Raw genomic sequence first — 22,122 nt, 5'->3', positions numbered from 1 at the left:
ATAAACAATTAGCTTTTTAAGGTTTTGCTTATTTTTTTCTGTGAATATCTGGCAACCCTGTCACTTTAGGGAAGGGCTCTCAAGGGCGGCTAGCCCCGTGTCATATGTGCAAAAGTGAGGACTTGTTTCACTGTTATTTTTATTTAGAACGACCAAGCAACAAACATGCAACATTGTGCAGCACCTGGTTGTGGAACACAGTCGCTTCCTTCGGATTCTGATATTAGGAATGCGTGGTTGAAGTTTATTTTTAAGTACGTTCCTGCTCACGTGGGTGAAACATTGAGCATTTTTTTGTATCATTTCACCATGGATTCCTTTGTGAACAAGGCGCTGGATTTGCAGAGAGACTAAAATTAAAAAGCAGTTCTGTGCAGTCAACTGTCATGACTGGGTTAGGAATAAGCAGTTCGGAGACTCAAATGCGGGAAAAGAGGGTTTTATTTAACACACAACTGTCCACCGGACCTGCTATTGGTACCTCGTGAGCCCGTGGGGAGATGGCTCGACCCAGCGGCACTCACGGTAAGAACGAGTATAGAGTCCAAACAAAAGAATCCTTGACTTTAACGCAAGCCGACGGGGAGAGGTCTCGGCCCGCTGGCAGAATCCGGAGGACGGTGGTAATCCCTGGTGAGGAGATGCCGGGAGGTGAAGAGAGCGGAGGTCCGAGACGCCAGTGAAACTGAGGAGGAACAGGGGAGAAGAGAGTAGCCAAGAGCAAACAAAAGACTGGAGCAAAACTGGAACAAAAACACGACTAAGAGAAACTGATACAAGACAAAAACTTAAACAAGACTGTGGCAGTCAGAGCTGACATTACACACGCAACGGTCTGACAAAAGACAAGAAAATAAGAGGGCTTAAATAGAGGGGACCTAATCAGCGGGGAATGAACAACAGGTGAATAATAATAAGGAGCCAGAGGGAACTGCTAATTAGGGACGAGCAACAGGAGTGTGGGTGATGAGGTGATGGAAACCCGGTGAGAGAAAAGCCTGAAGGAAAAACACGGGGACAGGGCTAATGACGTAAACACTAAACACGTGGAGAACCGTCAAAACGGTTCCACAAGAGTATGACAAAACAAAACAAACACTCATACCAGACAAGAAGGTCAGGACAAGACTGAGATCATGACATCAACATTGGATCCGACAGGAATGGCGCAGCAATCTTATGTGAGTAAAACATATTTGTACTATGCGTCACTTTGTTAGAGATCACTTGATATGTTCTGATAATGTGTACCCTAACGTTACGTGTCTAACCAAATTCACAGAAGGCTCCAACTAAGTTTACTACGCAAACTGCTATCCAATCATAGCAGTGGGCGTTTACTTCCAAGTCTTCAGTGCAGCACAGAGCGTTTGATAAGACAGCCTCAAAACCCGGGTAGAAAATAGCCTATTACTTATTGATTTTGATGTTTTTGAATGTAAAAACCACGCGAACATCATAAGTAGGCCTCATACAACAGTATAAAACAATAAACAAGCCCAGTTCAGGACACCTTTAAATTATACGTTAGAATGCACTCGTACAGATACTGAAGAGAGAGGGAGAGCGCGTGCGTGCTAAAACTATCTTTTACTCAATGATGAATAAATTTATGGTTAATCCGTGGTCACATGCATTCCAAACTGTAGAGCACGATCCGTATGTTCACGGATCATCCGTTAACCATTTCACCACTAATTGTTAGTCATTGGAATAATATATTAATATAATAATATAATTTCTGCAAACCTTAATCTAGTTCTGATGCAAACACAACATTTGTTACTTCACGTTTGTATAAACCAGCAGTTAAAGAGTCTCTGCTACCGAATCTCTTCAAATCAGTGGCTGTTTTCCTGATTCAGCCTGTATTCTCCAGTGGATTGGAGGGTGACAGGAAGCTTGTGGTGTATAAAGATTAGAAGTATCATTATCCTTGTGTGCGCCCAGTGCGGTTTCCAGCGAACTCTGCTGAAAGCATCCAGTGTAGTACCCAAAACAGCAGAGTGTTTCATGGAGTCAACTTTATGCAAACTCTGCTCTTTATTCTGGCTCTTTACAAGTGTGACTTTTTCTGAGAAGAGTTAGTGTTGACTCCTCTATGAATGTGATCACCATTGAATCAGAGAAATGGAGAGAGACAGAAACCGAGAAAGACTAAGATAAATGATGAATTGGAAATTAAGGAGATTTTGTCATGGCTCTGCTTCATTTAGTCTTGTTTTTCTTGGTCCTGTAGCAGAGCCATGACAAAGTCTTTGGTTATGTGTGGAGAGAAACACATTATTGTTCTTTTGACAATAATATGCGTTCTCTCCAGTGTCTCGTCATTGGCCCCGCCCCTCTCGTTTCCTGTATTGTCTCCCTGCCGTGTCTTATGTTTCACACCTGCCCTCGCTCGTTATCCTTCGTTTGTCTTACCTATAAATTCCCTCATGTTTCTTTGTCCTGTGCTCGTGTATTTCATTCGATGTGTGCGTGCTATGCCTTGTGCTGTATTCAGTTCGTCTTGTCGCTCGTCCTACGTTTCCAGTATTGCCTGTTCCTGTCGTGTTGGTTCTTCGTCTCAGTAAGTGTTTAGTTTAGTTTAGTTCGTCAAGTGTTTTATTCAGTTTAACGTCTCGGTTACGTTTGTAACCTCGGTTCCCTGATGGAGGGAACGAGACGTTGTGTCGAACCGACAGATGGGGTTCGTCCCTGAGAACCAATCGCTTCCGACTACTTAGAAAAGGCCAATGAAAATTGGCGAATGAAATTTGCATGCCGGAAATCCGGGTATAAAAGGGAGACGGCGTGCTTCATTCATTCACCTTTGTTCTGAGGAGCCTGAGACCTCTCACGACTGCTGCAGAGGACAGCACGTGTTGTGGCAAGGAGGACACAACGTCTCGTTCCCTCCATCAGGGAACCGAGGTTACAAACGTAACCGAGACGTTCCCTTTCTGTCGGTCTCTCGACGTTGTGTCGAACCGACAGATGGAGTTCCAATGGAAAACGCCATAACACTGTGCCCTGTCACAATCTCAATGAAGCGACGGTGACTGGCCTGGGCGTGTCAGCCGTGAGCGCTACCACGAAATTGTAACCTACCAGTGGGTAGGTAAGGGGTCCCAGAGCTTCCTTGAAAGGTGGAAAGGCCCCTACCTTCGGCCTCACAGGCGGCGGCCTTGTTTCTCTAACAGCGAGAAGCCGCCCGGAACCGTAAGGCCACTGGGTAAGCGCTACTTCCTCAAGTGGGGGATGCGCTACAGAGACCACTTCCTACCGCAGGGAGGAGTCTAGTGGAGATACCACATGTTCTCACCGATAGGGGAGAACTCATGGGAAGAAAGTGCGGCTGAAGAGTAAACCGTGAGGTGGAGATCCACCTGGGGAGGTCATGGGTTACCAAGGTGGGAACCAGCATGAGGATACATCAGACGGAACCGCCCTACTGGGGGGTTGCAACGTCTGGAAGCACTAGGTCCGGTTAGAGCTGTGATGCGAATAACTCCGGGAACCCGGCCTAAGGGACAGGGCTGCTCTGCCCAGCCCGCCCCAGAAGGTGCTTGCTTAGTGATGGATGGAGTGCCTGTTCTTCGCCCAGTGGGGAAAGAAGGGAGGCTGAATCGGTATACTGACCCACTCGAGAGAGGGGGAAAAGAACCAATATAGGCGTTGCCGGTCCTACATGTTGCCATGCAGGACGCGGGCTGACACCGGCTCTACGCGGAGGTTGTAGAACCTCGTGAAAGTTTTGGGTGTAGCCCAACCCGCAGCTCTGCATATGTCTGTGAGAGAGGCGGCGCGTGCCAGTGCCCAAGAGGAAGCTACACCCCGTGTGGAGTGGGCCCTCACTGCTAGGGGGCACGGGCGATTTAGGGATTGGTAGGCTGCCTTGACAGCGTTCACAATTCAGTGGGCCAACCTCTGCTTGGAGACAGCTCTCCCCTTCTGCTGACCTCCGAAACATACAAAGAGCTCCTGAAGCTCTGTGTGCGGTCTAAGTAAAGGCGCAGCGCGCGTTCTGGACACAACACGGACGGGGTTGGGTCTTCCTCCCCAGTGGGGAGCGCCTGTAAGTTCAAGGTGGGAACCTTGGGCACGTAGCCGGGCCGAGGTCTCAGGATAACGTGAGAATCCCTGGGTCCGAACTCTAGGCAGTCAGAGGACACGGAGAATGCCTGTAGGTCCCCTACCCTCTTGATGGAGGCGAGCGCCATAAGGAGAACCGTCTTCATCGTGAGATGAGGAAGAGCGGCATCCCCTAGGGGCTCGAAGGGGGGCCTGGTGAGACCTGTCAGGGCTACATCCAGGTCCCAAGAGGGTATGGAGCACGGACAAGGCGGATTCCGCCTCCTAGCGCCCCTTAGGAACCTAATGACCAGGTCATGCTGCCCTAGAGACTTCCCAGCAACTGAGTTGTGATGAGCGGCAATGGCGGCTACATACACTTTCAGTGTGGAGGGGGAGAGGTTAGTCTCGAGTCTCTCTTGTAGGAAGGACAGCACGGACCCGATCGCACAACTCCGTGGGTCTTCTCCTCGAGAAGCACACCAGGTCGAGAAGAGGCGCCACTTGTAGGCGTACAGTCGCCTAGTGGCTGGTGCCCTTGCCTGAGAAATGGTTTCTACCACCGCTGGGGGCAGACCACTCAGGATCTCCTCGTCCCGTCCAGAGGCCAGACATGGAGGTTCCAGAGGTCTGGCCTGGGATGCCATAACGTGCCCTCCGCGAGGCGTCGACTGACGAGAGAGCGCATCGGCTGTCTGGTTCAGGTCGCCTGGGATATACGTGGCACGCAGGGAGCGGGTCACCTGCTGACTCCACCGGAGGAGGCATCGGGCGAGTCGTGTTAACTGCAGTGAGCGAACGCCACCCTGACGATTGATATACGCTACTGCCGTAGTGCTGTCCAACCGGACCAGCACGTGCTTGCCCTGCACAAGAGGTTGCAGCCTCTTCAGTGCGAGTAGCACGGTCCACAACTCTAGGCAATTGATATGCCAGCGCAGGCGGGGGCCCATCCAAAGCCCCACACTGCGTGCCCGTTGCACACTGCACCCCAACCCTGCAGGGAGGCGTCCGTTGCCACCACGACATGCCTCGTAACCTGCCCTAGGGGAACCCCTGCCCGAAGGAAGGTCATGGAAGACCAAGGGGTTAGGGTGCGTCGGCAGAGAGGCGTAATCACCGTCCGCCTGCTGCCGGTGTGCCACGCTCTCCAGGGAACTCGACTCTGAAGCCAGTGTTGGAGCGGTCTCATGTGCATCAACCTGAGGGGTATCACCGCCGCCGAGGATGCCATGTGTCCCAGGAGCCTCTGAAATAGTTTCAGGGGAACCGCTGACTGCTTGAAATGATCCAGGCAGTTCAACACCGACTGGGCGCGTGCAGTGGACAGTTGCGCTGTCATGGTGACAGAGTTGAGTTCCATACCAAGATAGAGGATGCTCTGCACAGGGGAGAGCTTGCTCTTCTCTCGGTTGACCTGTAGCCCCAATTGATCTAGGTGCCGGAGCACCAGGTCCCTGTGTGCACACAACAGATCTCGCGAGTGTGCCAAGATAAGCCAGTCGTCGAGATAGTTGAGTACCCGCACACCCTTCTCCCTGAGGGGAGAGAGGGCGGCTTCCACGATCTTCATAAAGACTCGTGGAGACAGAGACAGACCGAAGGGGAGGACTCTGTACTGATATGCCTGACCCTCGAAAGCGAACCATAGGAACGGGCGATGACGAGGGAGAATTGAGACATGAAAGTAAGCGTCTTTTAGGTCGATTGCAATGAACCAATCCTGACATCTGACAGATGTCAGGATGCGCTTCTGCGTGAGCATCCTGAACGGCAGCTTGTGCAGGTGTCTGTTCAGGGTACGCAGATCTAGGATGGGGCGCACCCCCCTGCCTTTTTTGGGGACGATGAAGTAGGGGCTGTAAAACCCCTTGGACATCTCGGCTAAGGGGACAGACTCGATCGCACCCTTCGCCAGAAGGGTGGCGACCTCGCCCCGTAGTACGGGAGCATCCCGGCCTCTGACCGAGGTGGCAAGGATGCCCCGAAACTTGGGCGGGTTTCTGACGAACTGGATCGCGTAGCCGAGACGGATCGTTCTCCTCAGCCACCGTGACGGTGTGGGAAGCTCGAGCCAAGCTCCCAGGGACCGCGACAGGGGGACTAAGGGTACGATCTGCTTTATCGACCCCCCGGGGGGTGGTTCGATGGCTGGTAGTGCGGGTCTCTCGCCGGGGGCCCCCCGGGAAGAAGACTGGCTCTGCTGGTTCACCTGCCTGGCGATGCAGCTCCACGCACCGTCGATTTGAGAGTGCTGAGGGCTGCAAAGTACATTCGATGTTGTGCCTCGCCAAGACGCAACGTCGAGTGGCCAAACACCGTCTGACAGAGGGTGAGAGCGGCTGTGAAAAACACCCAGGGAGATAGGAAAGTCTTTTTGTTAAAAAGTGGGCGCTAGACCCCCGTAGGGACTTTCTCGGCATCGCTCATCTGCACAAGGTTAAGCCAGAGGTGCCTCTCCTGGACCACCATAGTGGACATCGCCCGACCCAGGGCCCGCGCGGTCACCTTGGTCGCCCTTAGAGCGAGGTCGGTGGCGGTGCGGAGTTCCTGCATTAACCCAGGGTCGGTCTTACCCTTGTGAATCTCTTTCAACGCTTTGGGCTGGTGGACCTGCAGGATGGCCATGGCGTGGAGAGAGGAGGCAGCTTGGCCCGCAGCAGCGTAGGCCTTCGACAACAGCGATGCCAAAGTCCTACACCCCTTGGACAGGAGTTTTGGTCGACCTCTCCAGGTGGACGCCGCCTGCGGCCACAGGTGCACCGCGACTGCACGTTCCACCTGGGGCATGTCGACATAACCCTTAGCTGCCCCACCATCGAGGGAAGAGAGAGCAACGGAATTGGTTTGACGTGTACGTGCTGAAAAGGGGGCGTTCCACGTCTTCGTCAGTTCCTCATGCACTTCCGGGAAGAACGGAACCGGGGTTGGGCGCGGCTTGGAGTCGCGCTCAGAGCCCAAGAACCATGTATCCAACCGTGAGCACTGGGGGAGAGGCACCAGAGTGCACTCTAACCCAATGCACACGGCGGCCCGGGAAAGCATGGCCGACATCTCGACATCCGCCTCTTCCTGAGCTCGACCCCCCTTGGAGGGGAGCTGCAAAGAACCGTCTGCAGGCTCGGACACCTCTGGAACCGCCGAGACGCCCAGGGGAAGTCGCTGCAGGAAGGGACAATCCGCTTCACCACGTCGTAGAACTGGCAATAAGATATTTTGCTAAGTAGCAAGAGTTGATCTTCATCAGCGAAGGCTCCGAAGAACAAAAGGTGAATGAATGAAGCACGTCGTCTCCCTTTTATACCCGGATTTCCGGGGCGGAGTCCGGCATGCAAATTTCATTCGGCAATTTTCATTGGCCTTTTCTAAGTAGTCGGAAGCGATTGGTTCTCAGGGACGAACCCCATCTGTCGGTTCGACACAACGTCGAGAGACCGACAGAAAGGGAATGTCAGTTAGTCCTTGTTCTGTACTTGTTTATGGTTTGCTTGTTCCTGTATTTTGCCCCATCGTGGGTCTTTGTTTTGTGTTTATAGATGTTAAATAAAGTCTTTTGTTAACCCCGTCATTGCCTGCCTGCAATTGGGTTCTTCGTCACGCCAGTCCGTGACAGATTTATAGACAAGCATCTTTTGCCTTCTCAAGTGGGAGATTAAGAACATAAGCAAAAGGCCTTTTTGACTTGGGCCAATAAGTGACCCACAAACGCAGAGCATCCCAGCAACCTTTTTAATAACAGCTCAGCACGTCGTAGCTGCATCCAAATAGCAACATCCTGATAAACTATGCTCTTACATTGTGGCGGTGTGTTTTGCATGGTTAAGCGGTATTTACATTTTTACGAAAAATGTAAAAATCTGGTTCATGTAGGATATCAGTTGCAGTTATGCAGTTACTGGCCACAAAAGTATTCCAGAGAGTTGTGCAATAAAATAAATTCCCTTGAAGTGGAAATTCATAAATATTGTTTCTTCAAAGTCATGATTGTTCTTTCAGTCACAGCAGCTGCTCAGTGTTTTCTTCTCTCTGTCTCTTGTGGATGGACGTCCTGCTTGTGTAGGCTTATTAAATAAACCACTGAAGGTTTCTAATCCCCGGCTTCTGTGCAACATTCAGGCTATCACCTTGGTGCTTCAAATGTCACACGGTTGCACAAATGGTTTCTCTGTTAACGGAAAGCATACAAAGCCAGTGCAAGGCACACACTTGTTACACATGGTTGAAGTTGTATGTGCATTGCGGCATGCCACAGTCCTCTTCAATCAGCCTCCTGCAACGCTGTGGGTGCCTTTCAGGGAAACCAAATATTTTGCTATGTGTCACAGGACATCACGCCACTCTAAATTCATGATGTGTCATGGCGCCCCGCTCCCAACGTTAGCTTACGTGGTTGTGCATCTGGCTTTGGTTTTATTTGTTAATTTGTTGAGCTACTGTGCAGAGTGACACTCTCATCTCGTTGTTGCACACATAGTTCTCGGCACATGCTGTGTGTGTACAGGGCCCTGTCAAAGCATATGACATTCACACATGGTTTTGAGTACTGCTTGAGTGTTGGGCTACTGGGCTTGCTCGGGAACCATATGGGGCAGGAGTGTACCCCAGCTGACCCTCGCGTGACAGCGCTGCTCGAGGAACGTGTCTTCCCATTGTTTCATCACAGTTTGGTTGGAGACTACATCACTGCCCCATGCCTCAAACCCCTTCCCTTGCAGTACTGATTGGACTAGTTTAGTCCGTTTATAAAGCGTGTTTTCATTAGAGATATGGCACGACAACCAATTCGTTTCACGTTTCTTTTACCAGCATTTCATTTTTCACCCAGCCCAAGCACTTGATTTCACCTCAGGAGACCATGAGTGTAACATAATATCAAGATCTGGCCTTTCCCTGCGAGTAGCTGTTTTGTTATGGGATAAGCAAGCAGTCACTTATCTGACTATGTATCCCTTGTTACAGGGTCAGTACCTATTGAGCAATCTAAATGGTAAAGGTCAATGAGTTGGGGCCTACTGGGATGAAACTCACAATTTCTGCTAATTCTGCTAATTCAAATTAATCAGTATTTCTACATATTGTGTCCTTTCCATTCCAGTGTCTGTTAAATTTCAACAAAAACACACTTACTAGGAGTAACACAAATGTATCCGACAGTAATGTGAAAGACTGAGAAGATGCATCTGAAATACGTAAAAAAAAACTTTAGGATTGTGTGGTTTCATGAGCATGTTTTGTTTGCAGTTTTTGAGGTCTGAGTATTTTTTAAATAAAAGACAGTATTTTTCTTTCGAATTTTGGGAACCCTGTGTCAATAATTTACATACTGTATGAAAAAAATGACATTTTTACCTAAACACATATTTACAGGTTGTAAATTTAGAAAAACTGAAAATAGTTTTGGGGTGCTCTCCTCCAGTGTGTCCTTTTTTGATATAATTTGGAAATATAACCAAGTTATTCACAATCTATAAACTGAAGCACATACGTACGCTCATTCGTGATATCAGACGTGCTCACTGTTAAACTATTTGAGTGCAATGACAAAAATATAGTTGAGCACTGTAAACCTTGAGTAAAATTAGAGAAAAGTTAACTTAATTTCTTGAGTGATTACAACCTATTTTCTTCATGTAACTTTTACAGATCGATTTTACCGTTCAGCAAGCGTTTATTACTGGTCCAATAGTCCAAAGTTGTACTACAAAAGTACATGTGAAAGATTGGCTGGAAAGGTACACTTCATAAACATTTACGCAATTATCAGATGCTTTTATCCAAAGCGACTCACATTGCATTGTAATATACATTTGTTTTTCACTATGTGCAATCCCCTGGGATCAAACCCATGACCTTGGCGCTGCTAGCGCCATGCTTTAACCACTGAGCCACAGGAAAGCTAACAAAGCCTAATGTGTGTTCCAGATGTCATCTCTCCAACACATTACAATCTGTACTTCCGGAGGCTATTGTTTGATGTGAGCTCTATGGAGAAGAATGCCTCAAACCTGGTGAAGGCAGAGCTCAGGATCTTCAGGCTGCAGAACTCAAAGGCTCGTGTGTCTGAACAGCGGATCGAGCTTTATCAGGTCAGTCTTTTTCATCCTTTCAGATATTACTTCATCACTCTAGCATTTTAATTCACTACACTAACAACTGGACCCTTTTGTCTAAACCACTTTTAAGATGTCCTACCTAAAAAAGCACTTGCATGCAAACTGTTCACACTTGGTTCGATTGGCTTGGTCCAAGTTCTTCCCTCCCACTGCCCCCGCAGGTCCCCTTTCAACATTATATTGTTTGGGTCAAAACCACAGTACGTTTGCGTCATCATTAAGTTCACAATGTTGAAGTCACTGAGTGCACAGTTAGTATTAGCGACAGCTGTTTATCGCTGTAAGTAGGTTCTGACTAAAGAGAAGACACCCATTTCACTGTATTATTAATGGATTTGTCTCTTTGCCTACCAAAACATTGTACACATGGAACAGTACTTGCACGTGTGTGCTGCAGATGTAAAGACTCCAAAGACAATTTATTCTGAGCATCAAAGAGAAATGTATTATACTGTATAACAGTATTTAGGACTAATGCTGATATTTCTTTTTATAACAGATCTATAGCATTTTACTGGGGCACTTTTTTGTTCTTTATATGACATTCCAAACAAGCTGTTAGTTTGCATTGCTTGTCAATATAAAATGAACACCAGGTAAAAGTGTCTAAAATATAATTTTGTTTATAAAATGACTTGTTCATTAAAAAGTTGTTATATAAACAGTATTTCCAGTTGTGTGCCTATGGTCAAAGCATTCTAATATTCCACTTGTTTACACTTGGAATTTCTTTAAATAAATGTGAACATGTTCAAACAAAAATGGCAAACTATATATCATCGATAGTGGTCATTTTTGAGCGACTATCACACAAACTACACTCTGAAAGTCTGAAACACAGAAATCCACACATACGTTCTCTTTTCGTTCTTTTTCCTCATATGTTCATTTATTTACCTTAAGGGTGCCGTAGAGCTCCCGCCCATCGATCACTGGGGTTTTATGTGTGTGTGGAGAGAAATGAGGGTGGAATGCTGTTTGTGATTTAGAGTTCGGAAGGTCTCGAGGGCAGAATAAAATCCCTGTGCTGTTCCCCACCTACCACCTGCCCCTCCATTTAACCTCGCTCCCCTCCACTGTTCATGTGTCAGGTCTGTCATGACAGGTGTGGTAAACACTATCCCACTAACACAGAGATGGTGAATGTGTTAAGGAGGTTAAAAAGAGAGTTGACAAGGAAAGAAGAGACTTTTTATTACTGACTTCAATCTACGCAAAATTTTCTTGCTGTAGGTAAATGCATAGTAAAAGAGTACTTCAGTATAGATAATATAGTATAATAACATGCAGTATAGTTATATTACATTAAATATAATATATGTAACTATGTTTGATGCCTAAAATAATAATAGTAGTATATTAAGAGTACTAAAATAAAGACTACCCTAAGGGAACCCGGTGTATAGAGAGATGTATGGCTTAATGCGTTGTAATAGCCTTACACTACTAGCATTTGTCGTTAGAAACACATCAAATATTTTCAGCTCTTAAAAAAACCCTAAATGTAATACTCATTTTAACCTAAGGAGGCCGCCATGTTCTTTTTCGATGACGTAAACTGGTTGCACGCACAGCTAGGCAGCCAAACTAAACACCGACACACTAATCAGTTCTTCAGTAAATATAAGGTTCTGTAGGATAATATATATATATGTGTGTAACAATGTTCACACGGTTCACATGCTACCTCACGGTCGACTGCCGGTCACACATAATAAAACATAACGTAAAGTCCAGGCCTGGTTCTCTCTCGTCCTTTACTGTTGTCGCTCCTCCTTTTATATAATGCTAAAAGAAGAAAGAAAGAAAATAAAGACGCTATTTGGTGTATTTTCCTACATTCTAATATTGTTTGTCAGAAACAACACAAACATGCATATTAATAACCAAAATAATTTCGAATTTATCATATACACGATGTTTTAGCCATTATACAATGCATTTTATCCAGATTTTGACTTTTTGATGTTGATTTATCAACATCAGTAGCCTAACGTTATTGTCTTCTCTCCCTCGGTCATTAGCTGACGGGGGCTAATATTCATGTGTGCTCTAATACAGAATAAATAACCAAACCGCAAGCATTATTATTGTGTTTATCAGTACATTCTCATAATGTATAAAGTATACGATTATGGTGGATGCTGATGTCTTAAATAGTCTTAAATGTCTCAAAGGCGGTAGTTTAAAGCTATGATTTAAAGCACACTCACCTTGAACAGATGTCTAATACTGAACACGTTCTTCTTTTATGGCTTGTGTCAAGAGGACATACCGCCACCTACTGTCCCTGTGTGTTTGTATATCTGATCTTATGTTTTACGTGTCATATTTTACTGTTATATATGGAAAACGTTTTTGTTACGGATGTAACCTCGGTTCCCTGATGGAGGGAACGAGACGTTGTGTCGAACCGACAGAATGGGGTTTGTCTTGAGAACCTATCATCTTCTGAGTATTTAGAAAAGGCCAATGAAAATGGGAGAATGAAATTTGCATGCCGGGCTCCTCCCCGGATGTCCGGGTATAAGAGGGAAGCCGGCGTGCTCATTCATTCACCTGTTGGTCTGAGGAGCCTAAAGCATCCTCCCCCGACCGCTGGGGTGGGCGGCCAGTGTTGTGGCATGAGGGACACAACGTCTCGTTCCCTCCATCAGGGAACCGAGGTTACATCCGTAACCAAGACGTTCCCTTTCTGTCGGTCTCTCGACGTTGTGTCGAACCGACAAAATGGGGTTCCTATGGAAAACGCCACAGCACTGAGCCGCGTCACAATCTCTGCGGAGCGACGTTGACTGGCCTGAGCGAGTCAGACGAAGACGCTAACGCGAAATTATGACCCTCCAGTGGAGAGGAAGGGGGACCCAGAGCTTTACACAAAGTTGGGAAGCCCCTGTCACCGGCCGTCACTGGCGGAGGCCTAGTTCTCTAAATGGCGAGAAGCCGCCCAGCACCGTACGGGCCACTGGGTAAGCATTATTCCCCCCTGGGGGAAAAATGCTGCAGAGGCCACTAGCTACCATAGGGAGGAATTAGTGGAGACACCACATGGTCTCACCATCACGGGAGAACTCATGGGAGGAATGTGTGGACTGCAGGAGTTAACCGCATGGTGGGAGTCCACCTGGGGAGGTCATGGGTTGCCAAGGTGGGAACCATTCATGAGGATACATCAGACGGAACAGCCCACGGAGGGGGGGGTTACCATGTCTGGAGCACTAGGTCCGGTTAGAGCTATGTGGGAGATAACCTGGGGATGGAATGCCTGTTCTTTACCCGAGGGGAAAGCGCCGGGCGTAAGGTCACCCTCTCGCGCCCCTTAGGAACCTAATGACCAGGTCGTGCTGTCCCAGAGGCTACCCAGCACTTGGGTCATGATGAGCGGCCGTAGCGGCTACATACATTCCCAGTGTGGAGGGGGAGAGGTTACTCCCCAGTCTCTCTTGAGGACGGGACAGCTCGTACCCGACCGAGCAACTCTGCGGGTCTTCTCACCGAGAAGAGCACCAGGACGAGAAGAGGCGCCACCTATGGGCATATAGCTGCCCAGTGGCCGAAGCCCTAGCCTGAGTGACGTCCCAACCAGACCGGGGGTGGGTTACTCAGGATCTCCTCGTCCCGTCCAGACATGGAGACCAAGTTCTGACTGGGATGCTGTAACCTGCCCCTTCCCCTGGGGAAGCAGTTCGCCAGGGGGAGCGGCCAGGGGGGAGTTGTTGTCAGAGCCTTAGCTCCGAGAGCCAAGTCCTGGTTAGGCCAAATGGGGCGTAACTAGTACCACTTGATGCTCCTCTTCCCTGTCCTTGCACAGGACCTGTGCATTGAGGCTCACTGGGGGGAAGCTTATTTCCTCTTGTCCCTCGGCCAGCTGTGTTCAAGGGCATCCTTGCCAAGGGTTGCCTCGGACAGGGAGTACCAAAGCGGACAATGGGTGGAGTCCTGGGAGGCAACAGGACCACCTGTGCCTGGCCGAACCTCTCTCAAATGAGCCGGCTGTGCGGGGATGGAGTCGCCACTCTCCGCGAGGCGTCGACTGACGAGAGAGCGCATCAGCTGTCTGGTTCAGGACGCCTGGGATGTGTGTGGCTCGCAGGGAACTGATCACCTGCTGACTCCAGAGGAGGAGGCGCCGGGCGAGTCATGTTAGCTGCCATGAGCGAATCCAATGATATACGCCACAGCAGGTGTGCTGTCCGACCGGACCAGCACGTGCTTGCCCTGCACGAGAGGTAGTAGCCTCCTCAATGCAAGTAGCACAACCAACAACTCTAGGCAGTTGAAATGCCAATGCAGGCAGGGGCCCGTCGACCGCCCCGACACTGCTTGCCCGTTGCACACGGCACCCCAACCCCAAGGAGGTCATGGAGACCAGGGGGTTAGGGTGTGTTGGCAGAAAAGCGTGTGACCATACGCCTGCTGCCGGTGTGCCACGCTCTCCAAGGAACTTGACTCTGTAGCCAGTGTTGGAGCGGTCGTATGTGCATTGACCCGAGGGGGACCACCCCCGCCGAGGATGCCATGTATCCCAGGAGCCTCTGAAATTGTTTCAGGGGGACCGCTGACTGTCTGAAAGCTTCAGGCAGTTCAACACTGATCGGGCACGCTCTGTAGTCAGTCGCACTGCCTCTGGGAGGCCACGTGGGTGCGGGCTTCCTCGTCGCGGGTCTCGCGCCCCCCGCGGGGGGTGAGCGGGGCCGCTCATGAGGACAGAGTCGAGTTCCCTACCGAGAAAGAGGATGCTCTGCACCGGGGAGAGCTTGCTCTTCTCAGTTGACCTGTAGCCCCACCGATCTAGGTGCCGGAGCACCAGGTCCCTGTGTATACACAACAGATCTCGAGAGTGCGCCAAACTGAGCCAGTCGTCGAGATAGTTTAGTACCCGCACACCTCCTTCCCTGAGGCTTCCACGACCTTTGTAAAGACTCGTGGAGACAGGGACAGACCGAAGGGGAGGACCCTGTACTGATATGCCCGTCCCTCGAACACGAACCGTCGGAACGGCCGATGTTGAGGTAGGATCGAGACATGAAGTACGCGTCCTTCAGGTCGATTGCCATGAACCAGTACTGACACCTGACGGACGTCAGGATGCGCTTCTGCGTGATCAACCTGAAAGGCAGCTATTGTGTAGGTGCCTGTTCAGAACACACAGACCCAAGATAGGGCGCAACCCCCTGCCTTTCTTGGGGACAATGAACATCTCGGCTGGTGAGATGGGCTCGATCACTCCCTTCACCAAAAGGGTGGCGACCTCGGCCCAAAGTACGGGAACATCCTAGCCTCTGACTGAGGTATATCGGATGCCCTGAAACTTGGCGGGTGTGAGGTGACTGGATCGCGTAGCCGAGACGGATCGTCTTCCGTAGCCAGCCTGACAGTCTGGGAAGCCAGACAGGCTCCCAGAATGAGACGGGGACTAAAGGTACGATCTTTTTCATCGTCCCCCCGGGGGGTGGTTCGATGGCTAGCAGTACGGATTCCTTGCCGGGGGAGGTCCCCCTGGGAGGAGATCGGCTCTGCTGTTTTTCCTGCCTGGCGACTGCGCAGCTCAACGCACTGTCTGACTGAGAGTGCTGAGGGCTGGTGTTTATACTCGACATTGCGCTTCGCCATGACGCAACGTTGAGTTTGCCGTTCACCGTCGTGCAGAGGGTGGGAGCGGCTGTGATAACCCAGAGAGAGAGGAAACTCTCCTTTTTTGAGAGTAAGTGGGCGCTAGCCCCCCAGAGGGGGCCAGCAGATGGAGAGACAGGGCAGGATCCATCCCTATCCGACTTCCCAGCGATGTGGCTGGGGTCGGGCCCAATGGTAGCCTCGATCCCCCTGAGGTCTTCCCATGAGGGCCGGCTGCTGATGGGGCGATGGTCTCCTCTTCGCTGTCTCCTCCAGGGGGGGCCGCCTAAGTGGGGAGCACCAGAGCTGGAGGGCATCAAAGAGGACCAGGGCTGCTGGGAAGCAGACAGTGCACGGGACTCGACGGCCGAGGCGGCCGAGTCGCGGCAAGGAGGACTGCTTCTTTACTGTCGAGAACCCTCCAGGAGAGGCCGCGTGTGGGTCTCGCGCCCCCCGACGGGCGGGGGTGAGCGGGGCCGCTGCGGCTCGACAGTAACACCAACCAGCCCCCCCTTGCGAGACGGGTGCGTCGAGAAAGCGGACCTTCTCGGCGTTACTTATCTGCGCAAGGATCGGCCAGAGGAGTTTCTCTTGGACCACAAGTGTGGACATCGTCTGACCCCGGGCCCACGTGGTCACCTTGGTCGCCCGTAGAGCGAGGTCGGTGGCGGCGCGGAGTTCCTGCATAAGCGCTGGGTCGGTCTTAACCTCGTGGAGCTCTCTCAACGCCCTGGCCTGGCAGGAGCCATAGCGTGGAGAGAGGAGGCAGCTTGGTCCGCCGCAATGTAAGCTCTCGACACCAGAGATGCCGAGACACCACATGCTTTGGAGTCTAGGTCGAGCCCCCCCCAGGTGGCCGCCACCTACGGGCACGAGTGCACCGCGGCGGCATACTCCACCTGGGGGACAACGACGTATCCTCCAGCTGTCTCAACCTCGAGGGAAGAGAGGGTGACGGAACTTTGTTTTGACGTGAAACGTGCCGGAAAGGGGCGTTCCAGGTCTTACTAAGTTCCTCATGCACTTCCGGTAAACACGGCACTGAGGGCGGGCGCGGCTTGGAGCCGCGCTCAAACCCGAGGCGCCATGTAGCCAGCCGCGAGCGCCGGGAAAGGCAGTGCGGGCACTGCAACCCAACACTCACGGCGGCCCGGGAAAGCATGGCTGACATTTCGACGTCCGCTTCTTCCTGGGCTCGACCCCCTGAGGGAGGGAGCCCGTGGAATCATTGGAGTCGGATGGCAGTACGTCACCCCCCGATGCTGCAAGAGACATCTCATCATCACGCATCGTGTCCGAATACGTGATTGAGGAATAAGACGGCGGACCGTCTCCTGGGGAACGGTCAGACGAGCGAGACGAGGTGCGAACGGTCCGTGAGCCAGTGGCTGGCGGATTATCGCTCACAGTAATCCTCATATCACCCTCGCTGCTTGCCGTAGCGGACAGCAGGGCCGTAGTCCTGCCGCCACGGAACGGGGAGCAAACGATGTGGTGGCTGAGTCCCGTGGGAACGTATCCACAACGTCTGCCCCAGCATACTGGAAGCAGGCATCGTGTCCGTCCCCCTCCTCGATGAGTGTGTTGCACCCATGAGAACAGCGGGACATGCCACGCTGGAGAAATTTGCTCTTTTAGAAAGGAAATTTGCTCGAACACCTCCGGAACTGCCGAGACGCCCAGGGGAGAGTCACTGCAGGAAGGGACCGTCCGCTGTCCACGTCGTAGATTCCAGCAGAAAAATGATCACCAAGATCGTAGAGAAGCTCAACAGATGCGTAGGCTCTGAAGAAAAAAAGATGAATGAATGAGCACGCCGTCTTCCCTCTTATACCCGGACATCCGGGGTGGAGCCCGGCATGCAAATTTCATTCGCCAATTTTCATTGGCTTTTTCTAAATACTCAGAAGATGATAGGTTCTCAAGACAAACCCCATTCTGTCGGTTCGACACAACGTCGAGAGACCAACAGAAAGGGAACGTGTATGCTTCGCTGTTGCGAAAGAGAACAGGTTTAGGTCGGAACCATCACGGATTCTAACGCAAATAAATGGCGGCCTCCAAGTAAAAATATTTTTCAAAGTTTATGAATACTGTGACAGTTACACTGTTTTTTTATTTCGCAATTATAAAGTCAATGCCATTGTTCCTATATTAAGCCATACATCGCTCTATACCCAGGGATCCTTTTAATGTCCAGTCCTTTCTTAGCAACTGCTAGTGTCCACCAAATTGCCTATCTCTTTAATCACTTTAAACTATACTATCCAAACAGAGCCTACTGTATGATAAAATATGGTTGCTGGAACTGTGCCATCCAAAGAGGATTCACATACTATTCTTTTCCACTTAATATTTGAAAATTAACTATGAAATCATTTTCATGGAAAAGCATTGTTTAAAAAAAACTTATATTTACTTCTATGTGATATATACTGCAAAGCTCGTCTGAGCAGGTAAAAGTAAGAAGGTGGAGCTTAGCAAAGTATCAGCTGAATATGCTCATATACATATATGTTTTTAGGTGTAAGAAATAGGGTGTTGTGTCATGTTTAGCCATCCATAAGATAGCATACACCATAAGATCTATTAAAACTATCCAATCGGTAAGAACTTTAGAAATATCTCTAAGATACTTGAAACTGCTGCCTTAAAAACTGTATATAAGTATACCAGTGACAAAAGCTGTTTTAAAGGAGCAATGTCGAGATTTTAGCGGCATCTAGCGGTGAGGTTGCGAATTGCAACAAACGGCTCACTTCACCCCTCCATTTCGAAGGACTACGCCGGCTGACACAGACAAAGATGATGTCACGTTTTCGCTTCTTTGCAGAAGGAGATAACGTATTTAAGAAACGCGCTCTGTAGGGAATTGTGTCCGTTTAGCGCTATTGTAGAAACTACATGGCGAATTCCATGCAAGGGGACCGCGTGTATATAGATAAAAATAGCTCATTCTAAGGTAATTAAAACAATGCATAATTAGGTAAGGACTTTATACACCTCTGAAGACATAGTTATGTGTCACGGAACGGGGTGAGACACAAAGATACAAGGACAGAGGACCCAGGCGCAGACAGCGGGTAAGGGGTTAACAAGACATTTAATAATAAAATAGACAAACCAAAAACCCACGAGGGGTAACATATTAAAACACAGGTAGAACATGACGGATGGACAGGAACACAGACTAACTACACTAAACAAGGCTAAAGATAACATTTGACATTAATACAAATAACTACACTACACACAGGGACTCCACCCACATGAATCAAAATGGACCAGCACAGGACAGAAAACACAAGGGCATTATAAAGGGATCAAATCAAGAGGGGGACAGCTGTGGGGCATGAAACAATAAATGAGCAATAATGAGGAGACGAGAGGGCGGGAACAGAGACAAGATCGGAGAGGGTGTATGGAAGGCCATACAGACAAAAATGCCCCTCTCCACATAAAACATGAGGTTCTGTCATGATCCTGCCAATAGACCACGAGAAACATGACATGATGCGGAAGAATCATGACAGAAGCCCCTCCTTAAGGAGCAGCAACCTGACGCTCCTCAAGGCGACTAACAGGACTGGACAGACAGCGACAGACAAAAACAAAAACAGGGCAACATGATAAATGTAATACAAAACAAGAGTCCAGGGGGAAGTCCAAACAAGGGCGAAACAGGAGAACACAAGAGTCCACGTGAGTCCAAACACGGACGCGGACTGGATGCCGGCGGACACGGACTGGATGCCGGTGGACAAGAACTGGATGGCCGGCTGCACCGGACTGGATGCCGGCGGACACGGACTGGAATGCTGGCTGCACCGGACTGGAATGCTGGCTGGGATGCAGGCGGGAGTGCCGGCTGGACTGCCGGCAGGGATCTGTGGTGGGAACGGGATACTGGCGGCCTCGACCCTGGAGGGGAACCCGACGACCTCGAGCCCTTGACCCCGGAAGGGAGCCCGGCGACCCTCACCCTGGAGGGGAACCCGGCAGCATCGACCCCTCCCGCTACGATCCCTCTGTCTGCTGGGTCCTGTGATGGCTGGTCCATTCTGTCACGGAACGGGGAAGCCCCTCCTTAAGGAGCGGCAACCTGATGCTCCTCAAGGCACAGACAAGACAGACTGTGACATTAACAAAAACAGGGCAACATGATAAAACAATAACCATAAAAAATTGGGGGTAACAAGAGAACGGGAACCCGGTGGCCTCGATGGGAACCCGGCGGCCTCGATCCTGGAAGGGAGCCCGGCGGCCTCGACCCTGGAGGGGAACCCGATGGCATCAACCACCCCACACGATCCTCTGTCTGCTGGGTCTTGGAATGGCTGGATCATTCTGTCATGAGGCGAGAGGGAACACGAGAACAAGGACAGAGGACCCAATCGCAGACAGCGGGTAAGGGGTAACAAGGACTTTAATACAAGAACAAACGAGAAACAAAAACCCACGAGGGGGTAACAAAACATAACAGCTAGGGTAGGAACGGGAACATAAACAGGAACATCGACTCACTACCCTAACTAGACTAGACTATATATTACATAAAACATGACTACAATTAACTAGACTAGACTTACATACATACACTTCAAGACACGGCGGGTGTCAAGGACACCTGACAAAACACTCCACACAAACGACAATGATCCAGCACAAGACAGAAGACACAGGGGCATTAAATAAGGGGACAAATGAAGAGGGAACAGCTGTGGGGGATGAAATCATTACAAGTAATAACAAGGTAACGAGAAGGCGGGAACAGAGACGAAACCGGAGAGAGCATATGGAAGGCCAACAGGGCCAGAATGCCTCTCTCCACATAAAACAAGAGGTTCTGTCATGGTTCTGCCCCATCTTGTCTTGCTTTTCTTGACCTAGTGGCAGAATCATGACAGATCCTCTTGTTTGTCCCCTTATTTAATGCCCCTGTGTCTTCTGTCTTGTTCTGGATCATTGTTGTTTGTGTGGAGTGTTTTGGCAGGTGTCCTTGTCACCTGCCATGTCTTGGTATGTATGTATGTATGTATCCCCCTACCCGCTGTCTGCGATTGGGTCCTCTGTCCTTGTTCTTGTGTTCCCTCTCGCCTCATGACAATTACGTATATTATATTGCTTTTCTATCAATAGATCCTCCTAAAGATTACACACAGCACATTAAAGGCAAACTATTGATTTAGTTAGTCAATTGATCAAATTTGCATTATTTTTGAAAACCTCATTTTTCTGCAAGCGCCTAAAACTGTTTACAGTAGTTTCCATGTATGTAGTTATAAGCATTTTAGAGATGTTGCTAAACTTCTCATGGCTTTAGGTTGTCTAATTTTTTTCTGTCCCTCAATATCTATTGATGATGATGATCTCAGATCTCTGTGTGGGACGTATGCTGTACTTGTTAATACGAAAAAATGTAATGCTTGGAAATCACACTAGAGAAAAGATATTCCAATTTTAATTCATTTCTTCTGTTAAACAAATTAAGTGTTATTACAGCCCAGCAACAGGATTTGCAAGCTTCATTCTAAGATATGTACAATTTGTATCTCCATTTTGGAGCCTCTCTGTCCACATTCATCTCCACAGCCTGATGGAGGAAAGCTAAGACATTGCAAGCGTTGCAGCTGAAGCAATGTTTTACACATTATGACGTGTGCCGTCCAATGTAAACACACAGCCACGAAGGACAGAGCACCCAGTTCAGCATCTGTTTCCGCCAACTCAGCCTCTCCAAGCATTTCCCAGACCTGGCTAATCAATCAGGAAGCTTCCAGTGGGAGGAAGGGATTGGGGGGTGGTGGAAAGAAGAGAGGTGCTCACCAGTCAGGCACTGAGACAGGGTACCGTTTTAAATGAGGCAGACCAGCGGCAGGCATGATATTGTTGGTGGTCTGCTGGTGATGCTGACGTGTTTAATTTTTCTTTAGATTTTAGGTCATAAAGACCTCACCACACCCACGCAGCGCTACATCGACAGCAAGGTGGTGCGCACACGAAGGGAGGGGGAGTGGCTTTCTTTTGATGTGACGGAGGCAGTCAGTGAGTGGCTACTACACAGAAGTAAGGGAGTGTGTGTGTGTGGTAATGAGAAATGCATTTTGAACATATGTTTTCGTGTAAATATTTTATGGATGTTTATCCAACTGAAACAAGTTTAAATTCTGCCTGAAATCAATGAAGTCAGCTTTGAGGCCTCCTATATGCTGGTGTACTCCTAGACAAAAAAAATGTTTTAGCTGATATACACATGTAAAAGACTAGCGAATTTTGGTGCGACATGTTTTTTTTCAACAGGGAGAAAATAAGATTCACTATCATTGCAAAATCAAAAGCAAGA

At 49.4% G+C, this 22,122-nt stretch overlaps 1 protein-coding gene across 1 annotated transcript in view; it reads left to right on the top strand.

Annotated features, from left to right (window-relative positions):
• The window catches only part of tgfb2 (transforming growth factor, beta 2), a 57,741-nt gene that overhangs the window by 28,067 nt on the left and 7,552 nt on the right, over positions 1 to 22,122 (top strand). The window contains exons 2-3 of the mRNA XM_057327316.1: positions 9,976 to 10,139; positions 21,713 to 21,845. Coding sequence (XP_057183299.1) covers positions 9,976 to 10,139; positions 21,713 to 21,845 — 297 coding nt within the window. The remainder of the gene's footprint in view (positions 1 to 9,975; positions 10,140 to 21,712; positions 21,846 to 22,122) is intronic.

The sequence above is a fragment of the Triplophysa rosa genome, unplaced genomic scaffold (genome assembly GCF_024868665.1).
Source record: "Triplophysa rosa unplaced genomic scaffold, Trosa_1v2 scaffold205_ERROPOS605264+, whole genome shotgun sequence".
NCBI classification, from domain to species: domain Eukaryota; kingdom Metazoa; phylum Chordata; class Actinopteri; order Cypriniformes; family Nemacheilidae; genus Triplophysa; species Triplophysa rosa.
Note: the sequence above shows the minus strand (reverse complement) of the source record. Positions and strands in the feature narration are given on the sequence as shown.